Source organism: Augochlora pura, chromosome 3 (genome assembly GCF_028453695.1).
Source record: "Augochlora pura isolate Apur16 chromosome 3, APUR_v2.2.1, whole genome shotgun sequence".
Taxonomy (NCBI): Eukaryota; Metazoa; Arthropoda; class Insecta; order Hymenoptera; family Halictidae; genus Augochlora; species Augochlora pura.
The window spans coordinates 31,333,258-31,354,014 of NC_135774.1; the positions used below are offsets into that span (position 1 = coordinate 31,333,258).

A 20,757-nucleotide genomic window follows, 5' to 3' on the forward strand; every position below is an offset into this window, starting at 1 on the left:
CGGGGGATCGAAGGAAAAGTCAGCCAATGATATTTCGACGACTGCGCCATCGATATCCAAAGTTGTCTTCATCTTCAACGGTTATCAAAAACGGCGTTCTGGTTTCCACTCCCCACAACGATTCTCCATTGCACGCAGCGAGTGCAACAGATGCCCGCACGTGATTCGAGCCATAACATTTCGGATAAATACAATCCTTCTGTTTTCTACAAATCCATGCACTATTTCTAATAGCCTACTACTTTTGTTTCTACTATTTAGAACAATTACATGCTGTGCTGCAACAGACATACTTAGTTTTTAGTTATTGTTTCAAATAGTACAGAAGCGTTCAACACTAAATGCAAACTGAACAAAAGCCCGATGGTTTTTATTGTTTGACAAGTATTATAATTTAAATTTATTATTTGAATTTAGACTATACCTAGTTCAGTCACTTCCGCGGAGAAAAAAATAAGAAATATACTCCACAAATATGAATTGGGAGTCATGTTGGTAGTGCACGTTTCATAAGCTTTTGTAATTTCGCGCGCTATTTTCACTGCTGACGCGCTAAGGTTACGGAGAAACTTGCTAACTTCGCCCGCTTCGACAAAAGGGCGCGTGAGAGGCTCCTACCGTGGATATTGTACCACCGTTCGTCGTGATATTTTCGGTTTTAATGGGTTTTAATTCCCAAAAGGCCTACCGTCCTGGAGTAGAAGCTAAATTTAGCAGCTCAGGAAAGGTTGGCAGTAATTGGTGACTTGCTCCAAAATACTTTGGTCGCGTATGGAATAATGGGATTATTCTTTGAAATGGTGTCATTATTCGTTCAGAGTAATTATTTTATTGATGTATATGTGTACTGTTACAGATGAAAATGTAAAAGAAACGCAGCCTCACAGTTTGCGAATTAATTCTATGTTATATGAAATTGGTACTTCACGATTAAGTGCCACTACTAAATTCGAAAACGCGTGGTATTGTTAGACGCAATAAATTTTCCGCAGCGAAGACACTCCAGAGGTCCCATGTTCTTCTAAAAAGTTCAACATGTTGCACACAGCTGGGGAACAAATGCAATTATTGTAAGTATAAGAAAAAGAGAATTTTTAAAAATCACTCCTGCCGTTACGCTAGTCTTAATGCAAGCATTACCTTGCTTGTCGTCGGTGTTCATGAACATAATAATGATCGAGAACCGTTTCATTTGACTGAACGATCTTAAAAATTTATTCACCAGTTCCGTGTCGTTGGGCTTGCAAAAATGCTGCTCCATGCAATGCAAAATGGAACTGAACATATTTCCGTCGAGTTCATTACCTAGAACTAATATAATTTGTTAGCAAAAGGGGTTTTAGAATTTGATTTACATATACAGTACCAACTTAGCTCCGTCGCGAATACCAACCTAAAACTAACTTATCGACATTCAATGATCGCAACAACCGGGCGCGCACCTCTAAATCATCGTGTTTCAATGACCGCCATATACGCATGAATTCGTACGCATTTTCAACATTATCGAAGGTCTGTAATATTATTAATATTTATGTATCATATTTTCTCATTTTAGTCACTAGTAACATACCTGTGGAACATGTTTTTCCGGATTACTAGTTTTACTTTCGTATTTATTCGCTACTTCAATATTTTTCGGGGTTGTAATATTCGGTTCGCAATTTTTATTAGGCTTTTTAATAGCTGACTTCTTATCGTCACACATTTTACGGTTATTTGTTAGTTTTGCATCGTAATTATTATTATTTGAGGTTGTTCCGTTAGATATAATTTTGTTTGTCGAAATATTATTGTTGTAAGGTTCGTTGGGCAATTCTTCGATAATGACTGAACTGCTTTGTTTAGAAGGCATTGGACAAGAGAAAATCGACTTTGGATTCTTAAATAAATAAGGACTATTATTTTCTTGCGTAGAATTAGATACATTGGCTACTAAATTTTTCCGCGACTCAGATATTTTTGCAGAGTTATTTGTCACTATTATTTTTGGCTTGTCATTTTGAAGGCAGTAATCGGCTTTGAAATGCGGTCTGGGCCTCAAATTCTGCGATGGCCCCGGGGCCCTATCGCAGAAACATATATTGTTTTCAATATTTAATTTCGATTCAAATTGATTGCTGTAATTGTTATTTGTTTCTGTTTTAGCGACTTGCGGTTCCTCACGTTCGGTTTCACTTTGTTCGACAATAGCCATTCTACGGGTACCAAATCAGGGTTAATTCGAATTAGTCTGACATATATTTCGATATAATTTCGTACCTAACTTTCCTGGATTCACAAGGTTTCCTCAACTTTTTCACCCCAGTTATAGCAGTAGGATTAGTCGGTTCCAGTTTTAGAACAGCTTCGTAGTCAGCTAATGCCTGTATATTAATTAAGTTTCAATGGTAACTGCTATGATATTTGCGTACATGAACAAACCGCACGGTAATTCGATACCTCGGATGACTTTTTAAGATGCTCTAAAGTTACGGCTCGTCGGAGCAGGGCTTTTATGTTTCTGCAATCCGCGTCTAGCACAAAGTTGCAATCTTTAAGAGCGCGTTCGTAGCGTCCGAGTTTGATAACTGAAAACACAAGGATAAATGAGTTTGTTATCGATAGGATGGACACCGTTACCAATTCTAATGGTCAGATAAACGTTTTACATGTTATCGCACGATTATTGTAAGTGGTCGGAGTTGGATCTATTTTTATGCTAGTATTATAATGTTGAAGAGCCTCTTCGTAATCTCCAGCCTTAAAAGCCTCGTTTCCCTTTCCCCTTTCTTGCTCCGCCATGACGCTTAATTCGGTCCCGGTTAATGATGCTAATAAAATCATGCACGTATTTTCTTATACTGTCTAATCCATGAAACCTTATTCAATATCATATACATATATTCTCGTTCCAACGAAGATGAAGTTAAAAGGTTGTCAAAAAATAGCCACTTATCGCAACTCACATTTATTTATAATTGTTTCCTTATTGAGTTTCCGCTTCTCCAAATTCTCCTTTTGCTTTTTCTGTAGCCTTTTAGTTTCAATCTGCTGTTGCTCTTCCCGTATATCGATTTTATTTAATTCAGTATCTACGTCGTATTTATCCCATGCCGCGTAATCGCACGAGGAAATGCGTTTTGCTTTATTAGGATCTTTCGAGCGCCTTACCGTGTTTCTCTGATTAAATTAAATTAGATTTCTAAGTACATGCACGTTCAGAATAATCAAGGTGATACAGTAGAGTAAGGTAGTCGTAGAAGCTAGCATGTAATAATTAACGAAAGGTATACATATATGAAGATACTTTTACGGGCTCTTCCTTAAATTGCCTAATATCAGGTTGAGGAACAGGTTCCGCCATTAAAGTATTTTTGCCTTCTTCAAGATCTTTCTCTCGAGATTGCATTTCGGACGTCCACTGATTAATGTCTGTATCAAGTTCATCGCATTCGGTTGGGTCTAACATGTTTCGCGTTAGAACGGGTTCAGATTTTCTTAGAATTATGCTCGTCGGCTTAACAACGGCTAGACGTTCTTCCGCGTGTCTCGTTAAATCAGGGTAATACCCTTCTTCGCCGGACCTATTTATAAAACACCGCACCTGCACTTACTCGGCGCACTCGTTTAGCGGTCGCTATACATACATCAAACTTTACAATAAAAATCGTACAAACACAGCAACTATTTAAACATTTCGATGGAAATAGGAAGGACGATGATTGCAAGGTGCTGATAGGAATATGAAAAGATTTTGTTTTCGAAAAATCGAAAACCGCGCGGAATTTTAATCTCCACTTACCGCAGTATCGTTACAATGCGCTCCAATGTTTTCCCATTTCTGCATTCGGAGATGTGTTCGTACGAAAGATGCTCGACCGGTATACCGTACCTTTCGAGCAAAGACTTTTTCTCGGGCTTCGCTAGGCGAACAAGCTCCGTATCGTTCTCATCCATGTTGCCAAACAAAATATCGCGTTGGTGGGAAAAGGAATTCCTTCTATTAGAATTTGGTTAATACCGTTGCCATGGTCACCGCGCGGAATTATCAATCTTCTATAGCTTACCACGAGGATACCGACTCGACTGGTAATGCAGGGAGGTTTCCTCATGATGCGTTTCCAACGAAACTTGACCAGACAATACACAGTGGCGTGTGCATACGGCTCGTCCGATTATTCGCAGTGCGCCATTCGAAACGATACCTAATCTTCAGATAGTTCAAGACCATTGTACAAATGCTCGAACAGATGGGTACTAATTAGGTATTCTTATAGATTGCTTGGTATCACGTACGGACATTGCAGCTTAGGAACAACGAGGAACGCGAAAAGTTTCGATAAAAATCAGCAAGGATGCTGTGAACAGGGGCATCGCGGTGTAGCGTATCATTTAGCAGGACAGCCTGTAGACTGTAGATCATCTCTGGCGGGGATGACGGGTTCGACGATTGTTATCTGAAATTATCATCGGTGAAAAGCTTGTTCGATCCGATAACGATAACGCGATAATTCGAGGCACGGTACCTCGGACGGGGCAGAAGTTATTGTGCCCATAAAGAGAAAAGTGTTCCCGTAGTTACCTGTAGCTGCGGACACGCGCTTGCATACTAGCGCTCGCGCATCGGTCTCCGCTTACCTGTTAACACGCCAGTCACCTTGTAGCGTGGAGCGTGGAGCGGTACGCCATGCCGTGGTCGGAGCCTGCAGTGGGCAGACTGGAGAGTGCGAGTGCATATTAGACAGCGCGAGGCGCTCAAGCTCGAGCATTCGCCGGCGAGCGCTCGGTGAGATCGGTGCCAACAGTTGTTTCCGTGTATCGTGCTCGGTCCGCCTCGTTTTCAACCGCGTACACAAGATTTCACCGTGTATTTCCCATTTCGTATTCCGTATTATTCTGTATTCCGTATTTCGTCTCGCTTCGCATTGTTTCCTATACGGTAGAGCGAAAACAATACGTGGGAGTTGTACCGCTGTGGAATTCTTCGTCGAGTGAATTTCTTATCGCTAGTAGATATCAGGTATTTATTTATGCGTGCTTTCGTACGCTCGCTACCTCAAGTCGAATCACATGCTATTATTACGGGCGGGTCGACTTGTGCAAACAGGGGCCATGTACTTCTATGCTGCTCGGTATGTTTGCGCATCACGGTCGACCTTCTGGAGGCCGTATCGATACCAAATCTTCGATGGCCCCCTACCGTACGCTCTCGAATCGATCTCGATAAATGTATCTTCGATCGATTCTTCTCTTACACTCTTCTCGCCTGGCCTGCCTCCGCAGTAATGCGACGTCTATAATTGTCATACGGAGCTACGATAAACCGTGCTGAAGTGTACAACGTGCATAAAAAAAACCCGTCTGCCGCATTGTTCGCGAAGAAAATGTTTAATTGTACGCGTCACGATATTATCATTGATACGTAAACACCGACGTTCCGTGACTACACACGGAAACATTACAACTCCGTGCAGATAACGAAACATCTGTATGAATACGTAGGTTGCGCTTTCAATACAATCCGTGTGATCGAGCGGCAAAATCAATTAACCTTGTCTAATCTCTCGATTCGAATCAGAATAAATGAATCATAGATTATCGACATTGTTGTAAGAATGTCGCACGAATAATGTACTATTGCTTCGCTAATTCAGTTCGAGGAAATCGTGGATAGAATAATGAATAGATATGTTACTTGTCATTTTGTTGCTCCTTCCGATATGTGGTTAAGTACGTGCGCGCGCGCGCGCACGCGAGTAGTTCGGACGGTTCCCGTAAAAAAGTGACATTTCAAGCGAGCGCCGACTCGCGGTGTCTTAATTAACCGCGTTCGCGCGCGAACCAGTGATTTGTCGTCTGTTACGTTCGACAGGAAAAACCCGCGGGTCGGAAAGATCTCCGACAGGGGAAAAAAAATTGGCGCGGCGCGACGCGATGCAGGAATTGCAAGAGAGCACGTGGGCGGTGCTCTCGGAGTCTAGTTCTCCTGCGCCGTTCGCTTCCAGTATTCGTCTGCCCGTCCGAGGGAGCGAGTGGTTCTTCGGCTCGCGAGTCGCGGTCGGCGAGAGAGCGCGCGCGCGCGGGTCTTCTCGCGTACACCAGCACGTCCTAGCCTCCTTTTTTCCCTTTTCGTAATCCGAACGGGGCGACCGACGTCGGCGGCGCCAAGCGAGAAGAGAAGATGAGGAGAGGGAGGCCGTCGACCCGTTATAAATGGAACTAGCAAGACAGCATTTCTTGAATCGTTTCTTGTGTTATTATTCGCAGCGTGTCGGCGCGCGGGCCCGCATGTTTTCCCGCGACGCGACCGGAACGCCGCCGCACGACGACATTTAACTGGCTGTGGCCTGTGTTCAGTTCGGAGAGGTTGCAGATCGCAGTCGACGAGAGCAGTTGCCGGCGGTACGTGGAAAGTGAAGTTTTCGAGGGGAACAAAAAAGAGAAATCGGACGAGCGAGAAATCGAGGGACAGAAAGTGGCGTTTTCAACGACGGGACGCGACGAGGCGCCGCGCGACCAACGGCTCCGTTGTGTGTGACATCGTCGACCGAGAAACTTTCGGACGCGTTCTGCTGTCCAAGTGTTACGGATCCGTTCGCCGAACGGAAATCGGAAGCGCGGCAAGTGTCTCGGGAAGTATTAATGTATCGCGTGTGTCGAACGGCTTCGAACTGCACGGTTGGGAGTCGTTTTAATTTGCTGTGACGATACTAGCGGGGATACTGGATCCCGAGTCGTATCGCGACGGGACTCTGCGACCGTCGAGAAGTGAATCACGATCGAGCGACGTTTCGAAAGATCGACGCGTTGTCGCCTTTAAAAAAGGTGGCTCTTGCTCAACAGAGTTTATCGCGCCATTGAAGAGCGTGCATGGAAGGAGCATCGCGGATTCGTGTGCGCCGCGAAGCTGTCCCTACGGTTCGAGGTGATTAGTGGAAGCGGAACAAGCAACCAACGTTACCGGTGCTACTGGTTGCCTCGCAGTCCGAGCAAATAGAAGCTTGACGGAGGAGCAAATAACACAGTCATCGATCGTAATCGACCTTTTTATCGTCGTTACAAAACCGTTGACTCGCGGCGCGGCATGCATAGGAAGAGGAAGGTACGAAAGTTCCGTCGAGTCTGTTATCTGCCTGGGTAAATATTCGCCTCTGTAGAGAACTGTGCCTCTCCTCGACGTTCGTATTGTGGCGCGCTTGTGTTCGTTTTACCCATAAACCGTCGCGCGTTTTCTGTTCCCGTGTGCGCGTGCGCGATGTAAATGCACATTAACGTCTTTAAAACGAAATGAACGCCGCGTAGAGTGAAAAGCAACCCGAACAGTGTCAATTGGAGAATATATAATGTGCAAGCGAGGCTCGGATGACACCTAACATCCACGTCTGATGACAAACGTCAACAGAATCAGGGTGGTCGTCCTCGGCGGCCCCAGAGTCGGGAAGTCAGGTAATTTCAAACTCGATTCATATTCCTGTTTTTTTAGCGTTCGAAAGAAGGTTAGAAACGTCGCGCGCCCAATGTTGTCACCATTTTTCGAATGTTTTCAATTCTATTCTATATTTTATTATTGCTTTCTCGTACAGCGAACTTTTTTCTTTTTACCGATCTATAAGTATATATAGATATATATGTATATGTATGGAAATAATTCTCTAAGAAACATTTAATACATTCGATCGAGAATGTAATTTTCTCTCGAAGTTTATTCGAACGTATAAACACGCGGTGTACCGTCGCAAATTATGAAAAAGTATGTCCCACGGTACTCGGACAAACGTACATCGTCGAGGTATTAATTATTATGGACGGTACTAATATTGTGTCATGTAAAGCATGTAATTTCTGCACGTTCATCTAATACACCAACGACGGATTGAATGAAAGTGCCGTTAAGATGAATACGTATAGTCTTTGGTATAATACAGTGCATTAGTTAGCTCCGACAGTCGTACGACGCGTACAAAGCGAGTAAATGAAGGCAATAAGATAGTTCACTGACCCCGAATTAATCCTATTAATAAGCCGCGGAACTGATACCATGAATAAACGTGTAATTTCTCCGTTGCTCGGGCCGAGTCACCGTTTTTTTCTCATTTAGATCGCGATTAATTTTCTGTGTATTTTTGCAATTAATGACATGGTATTAAAGCTGCGAACAATTTCTGCAAAGAAATTTCGTAAACGAAAAACACAAGGACGTTGTGTACAGCTCGGAACTTTCATTGGTCAATTATCCAGAATTCTTGAATGCAACAGAAACGATGTAAATATGTTCGTGCACTTTTAGCGCTATATCAATTTACACCATTGCGGAGCACGATAACTATTCGATAGAAGCTCGTTCAAAACTGCAAATTCAGCGGCACACAATTTTACGTATGTTATCTCCGCTTTTATTGCAGCCGTATCAGTGAAACGCTATTATCAGTAACCTGATCTCCGGATTATCTCGAGTCTCAGTCTCGATGATATTTTGATACTTAATGACACGGAAGTGTACTGCTACAAGTGCTTCTAGGTTTCTCCGAGTCCATAGTAATGTTATTAGCGTGTTAACTGCTCGGAAATTAGAAAATTTTACTTTTCTTATAAAATACGAGCATCTATTAAATAGATGATACTAATCTCAACAAGTAGAACGGAACAATCCTTAATGTAGCTTTCGGTACAATGTTTGCCCATTTGATCTACACTTGAACAACATTTACACGCCACGAAAGCTATGTATCTGCATTTTATTTTGATCTTTGACTGATTCGTAATTATAGGCATGCGTCTTAGAAATATCTCGTTCATCCGAATTAAACTCTGTTATAGGAACCCTTATCTGAGCCTCTGTTATACAAATTCATATCTGACTATATCGTACGCACTCTTATCTGAGTCTCTATTGTACGAATTCTTATCTGAGCCTCTGTTAGACGAGCCCTCGATTGAATCTCTATTATGTGAACCCTCGGTTGAATTTCTATTATGTGAACCCTTAGCCGGCTCTCTACTAATACGAGCCCTTACACGAGCCTTTAGTATACGAACACTTATCCGAGTATTTACTATATGAAGCTCTATTCGGGCCTCCATTATACGAACTCGTATCCAAGCCTCTGTTATACAAATCCTTAACTCACCTTGTATTGCAGGAATCACGACCAACAGCCTCTCTGATTGGAACAAATCAAAGCTAGACGTGGGAATAGCTAGCGCTCCTCCATTATTCGAACTGTCTAGTTACCGCGCGCAGTACGGCGCGGTATTAAGAACAACGAATGGAAATAACGAGGCGAGTCTCCACGATCCGGTTGCCAATATCTTGGCAGTATAACTAGAATCAGAAAAGAAAGTCTGTCGAGTCGGTCATAATAATTTGACGATCCGCGTTTCGTTCTCGCACGGCCGCCGCGACGCGACGGTTCTCCGCCGTACCCGGCGCGGCACGGCGCGGAGAGTACGAGGAGCGTTTGATCAGAAAGCGGATATTCCCGGCGCGCGGGGGAATCCGTAAAAGTCGTGAGAGAGCCAGTGTCCTGCTGGGTATAATAAGGACCTCCGTGGACGTTATCGGATATCACATGAGAGTGGTCAGCAGGTCGTTGAGCTACGAAAAATCCCGGCACGGCAGCGGCAGGTTGCGAGATCTGGACATCCGATACATCCGTTCTGTTACCGAGCGCGCTCGCTCGCTCTCCTCTCCCGGCCCTGCATGCCGAATGCCGGGCTCACGCACCGCGCCGATGCTTTCCTACCTTATCGGCTTCCGGGGAATCTGTGTTTCCACAGCTCCCAGCACCGGGAACAACGAATCAACGGCTGCGATCGAATTAGCGGAATCCCTCGCGGTCAGATGGCGACGGATTTTTCGCCGGGATCATCCCGAGACCGGGGCCGAGACCGCCCCGGGCCGCCCCAGCTACCGTCTTCTTTCTAATTGGAATCGCTCGGCACTCTTTGTTCCTCGAATCCTCCCGTCGATCGGACGAGGAATCCTCCGACTACCGTCCGGCAAATTAAACGCCTCGCGCACCGCAGATTTTATTTTTCTTCGCGCCGCGCCGGCTGCGGAGACTTTGGGATCCGGACCTTGGCGAGCCGTTTGATTCGCGCTTGTGGAATTATGCCAGGCTACGTGGTAGTAATCCAAGGTGCTGAGGCGTTAAGGAATGGGTTTAACGATTCCCCAGATGCCGATTTGTTCGGACAATGGTACAATTACGAACAGTAGTTCGACCTCGAGTAGTATAATTGAAAAATTCCTTTGGGATTTTGATTTAGTCGATTATTACTTAATCAGAATACTTAGAGGGGGTTCCGTACATTCCATTTCTGATATGCTTGCAATACTATGATTTATTTAAATCGATGTATCAAAGAAATGAGATACTGCTGCCGATAATGTCTTCCGATCGATGGGTTTGTAATTTCTGCAGAACGATAGTCTTGGCTTGGGTCAGCTGTTGGATGAAATAAATCAATCGATACGTTAAAATGGAGCATCGCGAGCTTTATTAATAGGCTGCTTTCAACGAAGCGTTAAGGGCGAATCGGAGTTTTCTTAGAAATAATTCTCGACTAGATTGAGAAGAGTTATGAAAACGCATCGTAAACGCGTGTATTCCGCAGACTAGTCGCAGCGAGGAACCGCCGCGGAACGGCAATAAAATATAACTGTTCGCGGTTTTAATCCTTTCGGATATGTAAATCGCGTTGTACAGGTAGTTTCCGCTGGAATTAATAAATTTTGAGCAAACCCGTTTAATCGGCGGAATAAATCGTTTAATCCCGCCGCCGTTGCGCGGCTCCGTCCGAACGAAAACGGCGATTGGAATTTTGCATAAAATTTCTTAATCCAGTTTTTTACGTAAAGACGGTAAAGTTCGGGTTGTAAATTCGCGTGGTTGTGGTATCGCGACGACTCGCGATATACACCGTGCCGGTTTTCGGCCGCGAGAGAATACGCTAATAGAAAAGCTCCTGGAAGCGACGAGAATGCCGATGATTATGGTTCGGGTCATTTATCTGCGTTAGCGCCTATTGAAGTGGCAATTGGAAGCCGGTGGCGCATTTCCATGTCGCGCGAAGTATTCATAAATTCATTTCGGCTAAACGGCTCGCTTTATTACCAGCACGGCGAAGAAAAAAGGCACGGCCAGACGGGGAGAAAAAAAAAGAAATAATGCAGCCGACATTTCGTTCTGCGGCCACGTGATTGTTATTTTATGCCGCTCGAACTTTCCGTCCCGTTTAATCTGATTTTTATGGCCGATTCGGAGTCCCCCTTCGCGGCACCGACGAAAAAAGATAGACACCATTAACAAACTTATTTATAGGATCTTAACGGATCCCTTCGTACGCGGATTGGTCAAATTGAAACACTTTTTACGAACATAAATTAGCATGCTGAGAGTCGGCATTGATTTTTTTTTTGTTCGCGACGCATCTCGTAAAGAGTTTCTGCACTTTTCAAGCATTTATAAGTACATTCCTCCATGAAATTGTTAAAGTGATAATAGAAAATTTGCAGATATTTTTTCGAGATACTGGACGCGTTATTAATGCGTTGTAATGTGACAGGTTATTAAGAAACACCTCAATTACATATGCGGGACGGAAATATCGGCACAAAAGCTTCTCAAATTTCGTTTTAGCATCGCGAGTCTCGGAGGACAATCGAAACGCAGCTCGCTCGTAAATACTCCGCCAGTTGTTTCAATATTTTACAAGGGGCGCGCGCGCGAGTCGGCGTGAATTTTTGTTCCGAATGAGAAAGAAATTCGGTGCCGCGTACCAACACGCTCTTACACACGGACGTCCAGCGATTTGAAGAAACGATTGCGCTCGCGCGCATAAATGAGCATATAAGTAAAGAGTGAATCAGCGATTCGCGACGATTTATTATCGTAGCTGAATTCACGGCCCGGAGCCTTGTTCGTGCATCTTGATTCATGCGACCGCGTCGAAGCCCGAAGTTACAAATATGAATAATCAAACAGGATGATGGAGCGACCGAATAAAACGAGCGGCCATATTGTGCGTGTCGGTCTCTTCGAAAAACTTTATATCATTTCGCGGTGTCCCCTTTTATTCGGTCCGGACGTGATTTCGATTGACCTAAGATACGATTGTTCTGCAGATATAAGGACCACGATCGATTCATTTGTTCGTACAATTCGTTCATACACAAAGCTAACGAGGATGACGATTTTCTTGCTAGTTGTTTCACTTTAAGCCGTGTATCAGAAATAGAATGATACTTGCTACATGGAATTAGTCAACTTCGAAGTATAATTAGACTGGTCTTTTAAGATCGAGTTTGTCTGTCGATTTAGTTTTACGTTCTCACAAATTGTAGAGAATCTTGTTCGCCGAGTTTTACCAGAAAGCGCGCAGTATCCGATGAGGCGTGGTACACACACAGAAATTTCTCGATAATGAATTTCGCTGATAATGAACTGCCGATCGATTGCAAAGGCGGGCTCGTGTATCATCGGGGCACGGGCGAAAGGAGAACACGAGAGGAGGCAGAAAAGCGATTAAGTCGCTTGCCGGGGAATCGTGCTTGCCCCTCGGAAGATGCGCGGGTGCACGGGAACGAAATACAGTTGCGGTTGCAAGTTGCATTGCAACTAGAACGGTGTCTCTCGGGGCTGCGCTCAGGAGTGCAGCGGCAATGCCATTCGCTGATGCCGGCGCGATGCTTGTCTGCGAGGCGTACAGTGGTCTATAGATAGATTCACGGAGGATAAAGCTCGGCGCACGTAAGAAAATAGTAATTACGGGCACGATCACCGTGGATAACAGGAGCCAGGCTAAAAAACGGCGATTCACGGCACGGTAAATGCGCCGGGCCGCATACTAGGCGAGGTGCTCTTGTCCTGATCGCGACCGTGGCATCGAAGGTTTCTTGGTCAGGTGTGTAGATCGGGTTTGGTTGTCTTCGACTTTTCGTGATTCTTTTCTGCGGCAGGAGACGCGCGATTTTCATCGTTCGATGTGTAAGCTATTTAGGTAATACCGGTTCACAATGTTGCGAAGATGAGGTTGATTATTTAAATTAATGTTTAAGAGGAAGGCAGCAAGGGCATAACTTCTAAAAGATTCTAAACTTGTACACTTTTGTAAAGGGTTCTTCATCTCTGAAGTGATCTCGCGTCTGGAGGATGTCGTTACTCGCGCATCAAAAAATTCATTTATATTCTCGAAGGATCTACAAAGAGCTCCCTGCAGAGCTTGAACGAGGTGAACGTATTAGCACCGTTAAAAAAACTGTCGAAAGCATATATTTCTCGTCAAAGCAGCGGAGACGGCTAGTCTGGGTTGGGAGTCGAAATGAAAATTCTATAAAATACACAGCTGTCAGTGGGAAATATATTGGACACCGTGGACATAATGTATTCTGATTGCGCGAACATATCCTCGAATCGTAAACATAGAAAACACGTCTGCGTATTGTGACTCCAATCCACGTCTCCAGATCTATCAGTCGACGCGTATCTGCAGCGCTTCCGGTCTGGAGACATCGACGTGTCCACAAGACCGACCATAAATTTCAATCCGCGTCGAGAAAATCAACCTCCCATTGTAAGAAACATTACGGCGAGGAGAAAAAAGTCGACGGGGCCCGGCAGACACACGAGTCTGGATCACGATCCACGGGGCCCAGACGCGCATTACCATGGTGGCGCGCGCGCGCGCGCGCTCGACCGACAACCGCGACGCGATTAAGCCCCCCATAACTCTGATTATCTGGCGTTTTATGAATTTGTTTAATGATATGCATTATCGTGTATCGTCGGCTAATACAACCGTCGTATTTACGAGCGCGCGTACGAGGGCGCGCGTACGTCTCGAGATTCGAGATTCGAGATTCGAGACTCGAGATCAGGCCTCGATAAGCCCGTTGACGCGTTCAATCCAGGACTTATGAACTAGACGAAGGCATTCACGGAGTTTCTTCTCCAAGACACCGGGCCCCGCAACAATGCCCCGGTCGCTTATGGGCCCCATGCCACGGGGTCTCTCTCTCCCTCTCTCTCTCTCTCTCTCTCTCTCTCTCTCTCTCTCTCTCTCTAGCTCGCCGCGATCATGCTCGCACTCGCGCACGGGGATCCGACCGCGGCCAGCCATAAATTTCACGCCGCCGCGCCGCTCCGCTCCGCGGTGAACTTCTACCTATCTTGATACGCGTGTGTCTCGAATTTCCCTCGGCTCTGAACTTTCGTCCGCTAGAGAGTTTACACGTATTTTCGTTCGACACCGCGTACAAATTGCGAACGCTTCAAATGTCAGCCTCCTCCTCCCCCGCCTCCCCCGCCTCCCCCGGTCGCCACGGGAGCGAACGAATATCCGTCCCACTTCGGGCGAGTTTTATTCGACGCCGGCGACAGAGCTTTCTATCCTTCGAAAACAAAAGATATGGAGGACGCTACGAGTGCGTCCTCGATTGCGATCCCGAGCCACTTAGCGCCGTAGATCTCCGCTGAATCGACATCGCGCGACGACGACTCGCGCGGATTCACGCTTCTCTAACAAACAATCTTTATTTATCGCTGGCTTGCTCCCCTTCCGGCGATCTAGCCAATTGGCAACCCGACGTGTTCTTGGAAATAGTGGGACGTTGTTCTCTCATAGGCGTGTTCTTTATAGATCCTCGATCGTTTTGAATCTTCGATGAATGAATTCTTTCAAGCGCGTTTGGCATGGAAATAGACCGATCTGAAACGATTCTAGCGAGAAACACGAGCTAATGATTTTTAGCGCTCGGTAGACTTAATATTTTTCAGCAGGATAAAATCTAACAGCGAACGTTTATGCAAAATAAAGAACTTCTTTTATCAGTTATAGGAGATTGGAGACAGAATTTTAATTGGCTGAAACTAAATGCATCGACCTTTGAAATGCATAAAATCCGTGGTCTACTTATCACTTGTTCGAAAAGCTAAGTGGAGTGTCAGCGACCCGTCCGGACGATGTCGAAACGGACAGCCTCATTAAAACGTAACTCGCAATAAAAGTAGCGAAATCGCCATTAGTTCGCGACGCCCCGCAGCGTCCAAGATCATCCACCTCGGCAATTTAGGGTTAAGAGTGGCTCCGGCTCGCGTGGTCGCGGCCATAAGCCGGCCGACCGGCCGACCGCTTCCCGTCTGACTTCTTCCGACGAGTCTCATCAATTTCCGGCAACCAGTTCACTTCGCCCGGCGAAGTGAGCGAACCAGTTGCAGCACTTCGCGGATCAAGTTCTGCCAACCATCCGGCGAGCGGTCCGGAGAGGTTCCGGGGGCCCGGAGTCGCCTAACCGCCTAACCGCCGCGACGCGACGCGACGCGCCGACAGATTTATAAACAGTGCCCGCGCGCGCGCGCGTGTGTGTGTACGAGAGGACGAGTACGGCTCTCTATGTACTCAATAAGTCTTGAAGGGTCGAACCGGAGGAGAGGATACTATACGTCCGCGACATGTTAAAGTCCTCCGCGTACGATCCGCGGACTAACGAAGAAATTTATGAAGCGACCGTCCTCCGAGCGCGCAAGTGCAGCTCCGCTGCGTCGGACATTCCTCCCGACGACATTTCCTGTATATCGTGGTCATTAATTATTGTTATTACTTATTTCATGCGAAACTGCGCTTCGCTGTTTCGTTCTCCTCTGCGCCGATACCCGATACCCGGCTCGCCTCTATTTTTCCGGCCAGCAATAGCCTAAGCGAGCTCGTTCATTGTTCACAGCTGTGCTAGTACTTTTATTTAATCGTCAGAGTAATTTATCGGATAATCGGAATGCTTTCGTTTCATTTATGCAGGTTTCGTGGGAATCGTTTAACAGGACGTTCTCCTAACAGCATCGGTTTAATCGAAAGAAGAATGCTGCTCGAAGGAGCATTACCGCGATGGAGCTTGGCATTTGCCTTCGACTTGGGTAGATCTTGTTGTTCTTTGGACAGCAATCTCGGAACTCCACAAAGCAAACACTCGAACACAGGCCACGGTAGCTGAATAATTTCGGAGCAAACATTCCCGAAAGTTTTGGCCGCGTTTCGAAGCAAAACGTTCTAAGAACAGGGTGGTGTAATGCCGCGGCAGTCTAGCGTATCGTTGAAAAGAAGATGGAATTATCGAGTCTCGGCCCTCGGGGCAGCAGGGGAATCGGCTTGTAGGCAATTTTTCGAGGCGCTAGGTCGTTATAGCGTGTAATTACGGATCGATAGGATGTCGGGGATCCCGGTGCAGACGAAATTGCAGGGTTAGGTGCAAACGGAACGGTGCGAGCGGTGCGAGCGGCGCGGCGGCGGTTCGCGGATCGCCTAGCGTGTTCCCCTCGCAGCCTCGTCTTTGGCGAGCTGTCGACAGGAGGTGTGGTGTCTGCAACAGAATACTTTTATCGCGGCTAATGACGTACGCCACGTTATTCCACGATTGCTTCCCCCTGCGGTACGGCGTTAACTCGCACGCCCACTTCGGCTGCGGATCGACGAAAATTCAATCAAGTCCCGGACCGAGGATATCGATCCCGTATTTTCAATTAAACCCCGCCCTTTGCGCGCCGAGGAAATTTATCGCGCAGCGGAGACCTGAATTTCCGAGCCGTCGAAATACGTTGCGATCGAGGCGACGCGGATCCTTTTTTTGTTTTTTAATCGCCCTGCTGTCGCCGCGGCGCTCGATTATATTGTAAGCAGTGGTTTGAATCGAAAGGAAACCGTGCGTGGCAGAAAGTTGCAATAAAAACGGCATCGGCCAGATAAGAAGTTACCGCGGTAAGGTGGTAATTACCAGATGAAAAATCGCGGTTGTAATTGCGAAATAAATAGTTACAATATGGCGGTGGCTGCCAATTAAGAAGTTAGAATAAAGTGGTAATTGCCAAATAAGAAGTTACGCCGAGGTGGTAATTGCCAAATAAGAAGTTACAATGAAGTATGTAGCAATTAGGCGTGGAGAAAAACCGTATCGATAAAAAAAGGCCCGACGCGAATGGAAAGTAGTCCGGTTGTCTCGCGAAGCCGAATGTTAATTTCCGAGGTTGTTGCACATCGACCAACTACCGCGTTTCTTCTTCGTCGTACCCGTTAGTTATTTTTTTTCTGCCAACTCGATAGCGAATGTATATGTAAACTCTGTTGTGAGTAACTGCTCGCGCGACCTCAGTCGTACGATAACAAGGTGAAGCAGGTAAAAACTTTTTAAGACGTTGCTGAATTTCTATCGGCCGTTACGAGGACAAAGAACGTGTTTTACAGTTGAGATAAGTTTATATTACGTATTTAACATGGAAAATGATTATACCTTCTTCATCGACTCGGGAAAAATTGAACTGGATGCCTTTCCTGGAACATGGAAACGTTGTTGCCTCTTCGATTAATATTGGTAATATTTTCTGGACTATCTACTGGTCATTGAAACCGAAAATTTGTCCGTTAAAATTAATAACATATATATTATAATGGTGTCTTACCTTTCCACACTCGCGCCCATTGACTTTCCATCGTATCTCTGCCGCATTTCTATCGTACGCAACTATTCCTTAATCACGACAGTGACGCTATTAATCGATAATATATATATATCTATTAATAACGTCACTTATGGGATTACGGAAAACGAAAGAAACGCGATCGCTGTCCATAGCCTCTCGCCTTGTACACCCGGGACGACCATTCCAAAGTAGAAAATTCTGGTTGGAATATAAATTGTTAAACTTTTAAGCGCTTACTTGATCCAGCTAGATGATTGAAACACAATTCCAGACTGCGATCGATCATACGCAGTGTGTAATTGTATTTTCAACATTCCGCCGGTTCACGCGTGCTCCACCATTGTTCACTTGTTCGCAACTCAGTGTTCCGCAGCTAACTGGCACGCAGCCGACCGTTTCAGATTCAACCTATCGACAGCCATACCACAAAAACATTGCTTTACTGCTCGTGGACAAATCGCGGCACCCGAAAGAAAGTTGTTTTTATGATACCGCCAATAACATAGCGCGGAAACAGGCACGTAAAGTCCTCGGCACTAGACACCTGTAGAACGCGATAACATGCTAGGCGTCGGGCAAATTCACGGTTACTTTACGTATCCTTTTTGCACGCATATCATTTTGCTGGGACAATATTTTCGGTTTTTTTTCCAGCACTCGATAATTTAAATAAAATTTTATTAAGGCATCCATGAGATGAAAGTATGGTTTTAAATAATTAGAGTAGCAAATAGATTCAAAGTATTATAAAACGCTGACCTATTATTTTTTATCTGTTTATTCTATTAATTTTTATTTCTCACGATCGACGCGGACAATTTGTTATACTGTCGAAAATTCCGCATTCCCAGAGGCCTTGATCATTGGACGGAAAAGTCAATAAGATTCCGATGTCTGCACGGATCCCGGAGCGTTCGACGCAAACGTTGCGCCGCCGTCGCGCCCGTTGATCGTCGATAAATTCGATAAAAAAGGGGAGCGAAACACCGGAATGCGTGAGTAACGCGAATGGGAACGGGTTATTTTCCAGCAGCTGAGAGACACCTGTCAAACTTATCAATGTCAATTAGCCGGCTGAAATAGGAAAAGCGTGTAAATTATCCGCGATATGTCACCGGCTACACGAATAACCGTGCTACCGTGCATAAATTCACGCTCGCGCGAAACTTAGTCGCTAATTTATTTCTAGGAGCGGGATGTCATCTGAATTAATTACACGAATTTCTAATTTCAGTCGATAAATTATGCTGCTCCCTTTTCGGCAGCCTTTGCAACATTTAACCGCCGTTGAAAATTGAACGGCGCGGTTCGCGCGCGCAGCGTCGAGGGCGATCGACGCCGTCGCGTCGATCTACGCTCACCAATTAGTCTGCGCGGGTTAATTAACCCTCCGATGACCGACAATTTTTTCAACGGTCAAAGCCCGACAAGGTCCCCAGGGACCTTCTCTATTAATATGGCGTGAGATACATATAATAGTTTTTATTGTTAACCGTAATAGTGCTATTTCAATCTTTTGTGTTCCTATGTTTGTTCCTATGTTGCAAAATGTGTATGGATATATATTTGGGCAGATAAGAATAAAATAATAGCAATATTATATTTAATTTATTGGTGTTGCTTCGGTGGCTACTGCGTCTGTAGCGCTAGAAGTATTGCATTTTTTTAAAACAGTGGAATGCTCAACACATACAGGAATTCGGCAAAGAAAGCAGATATAAGCATTCTTGCGTTGCTTATTCGACTCGACGACACAAACGACAAGATGGTCGATTACGACGTAGTGCCAATGGTGGTGCGGTATCTGTATTCGGTGGTGGTACCTGTTCCGATAATAAAGAAAAAGATACAGTCGTTTGTCTGACTGCGAAGTGGTGATCAATTCATCATGGATAATGAATGATGCGAGTGCAGCAATGTCAACGATGTTGTAAAACATGGCTAGTGGCCATCGTTTTGTTGCACGTTTACACGAATATGTACCCAACATTTGGTCCATTGTGTCAACACCGCATTTACTGGCATTGTAGTCGAGAATAGCTTCTGGTTTTTTTTTCGGGTTGATATCCTGAACTCTGGTTGTATAATGCTGAGTTGACAACAACAAAACAGCCTTGTTCTTTTTTGGAACGTAGGAGCACAGTGAAACATCTCCTTGATAGAATCCGAACAGTGTGCTGTATATTTCTCGTGATCTGTGTTTTACAAAAGCAGGTGGCACGCATTTTTTGTTGCTGCCTACGGTGCCAACATAAGCCAACTCTTTTGACTTCAAATACAATGCCAATTCCAAGGTTGAAAAAAAATTATCAGCATAAATGGTACGTCCGCTTTTCTCATACCGCTGCACCAAATTCAAGACAACTCGTTGTCCTTGATTCACTTCACGCTCTTCACCAGGCTGCTTTCCGCCATAAATCATACCCTTCAATGGGTAATATGATTGGGAATCGCAGAGCCACCACACTTTTATACCATATTTTGCAGGAACAATTGTTCGTCAACAGTCATCGATTCATGTGGTATATACGCTTTTTCCAAATTAGCCATCATCATTGTCCATATGTCATCTATAGCAGCCGTCTTACTTTCACGTAGCCATGCTGCGCGGGTATTACTATTATCAAATCGAATAGTTCTGTTGATGGCGTGAAAACGATTTTTACTCATTGCTGCTTTATACAGAGGCAAATGAGCGCATCACCGCCGCGCTGTGCCGATCGTGCACGTGTGTATTCGTTTACAATCACTTATTTTTTCGAAGTGCACCACTTCCTCGACAATCGTCCAAACCATAAAACACGAACAAATTACACGAAAATACCTCCACGACTAAAAGACAAGAACAAATTACATGGAATTACCCACAAGGTCCCTGCGGACCTTGTCGGGCATCGACGCCATAAATGACTTCAACCCGACGGTAATGATGAAAAATTTCACGGAATCGTATCGATGACGATTGTAATCGCTTCCAGACATCCCATTTATAAAAGTCATGAAAGCTGCGGCTGTTCGGACGAACCGTATTAAAATGCCGCATCGTTGAAAACGTCATAGGTCCCCAGGGACCTTGTCGGTCATCGGAGGGTTAATGGTGCACGCGGCGAACAATATTTTTTTCCCTCCGATCGACAGAGACGGATTTTTCTGCTGGCAGGAGATTAACGGATAGTTTACGCAACCCGCCTGATAGATGGATTCGAGGGCCCTCGCGTCCGGCATTATCTGAAAATCAGAAACCGGATTTCTCTACCTGCGGAATTGAAAAGCTCGCGTGGGAGAGAGAGAGAACGAGGGGTGAGGG

The 20,757-nt window shown here is 45.3% G+C and overlaps 2 protein-coding genes across 2 annotated transcripts in view; one reads left to right on the forward strand and one right to left on the reverse strand.

Moving 5' to 3' along the window:
- Window positions 1-968: 968 nt before the first annotated feature.
- Window positions 969-4,590, reverse strand: Spag1 (Spag1 axonemal dynein assembly factor). Its single transcript, XM_078176388.1, has 11 exons — window positions 4,565-4,590; window positions 3,785-3,955; window positions 3,290-3,566; window positions 2,949-3,162; window positions 2,652-2,813; window positions 2,443-2,570; window positions 2,263-2,366; window positions 1,574-2,198; window positions 1,394-1,514; window positions 1,141-1,311; window positions 969-1,048 (listed from the first exon to the last, which is right to left on the reverse strand). Exons 1-11 carry the CDS (start codon window positions 4,588-4,590, stop codon window positions 969-971), a joined length of 2,079 nt encoding a protein of 692 aa, XP_078032514.1.
- Window positions 4,591-4,634: 44 nt separating this feature from the next.
- Window positions 4,635-20,757, forward strand: part of LOC144467584 (ras-related and estrogen-regulated growth inhibitor) — a 71,736-nt gene continuing 55,613 nt past the window's right edge. The window contains exons 1-2 of the mRNA XM_078176449.1: window positions 4,635-5,002; window positions 6,250-7,428. Coding sequence (XP_078032575.1) covers window positions 7,368-7,428 — 61 coding nt within the window. The 5' untranslated portion in view covers window positions 4,635-5,002; window positions 6,250-7,367. The remainder of the gene's footprint in view (window positions 5,003-6,249; window positions 7,429-20,757) is intronic.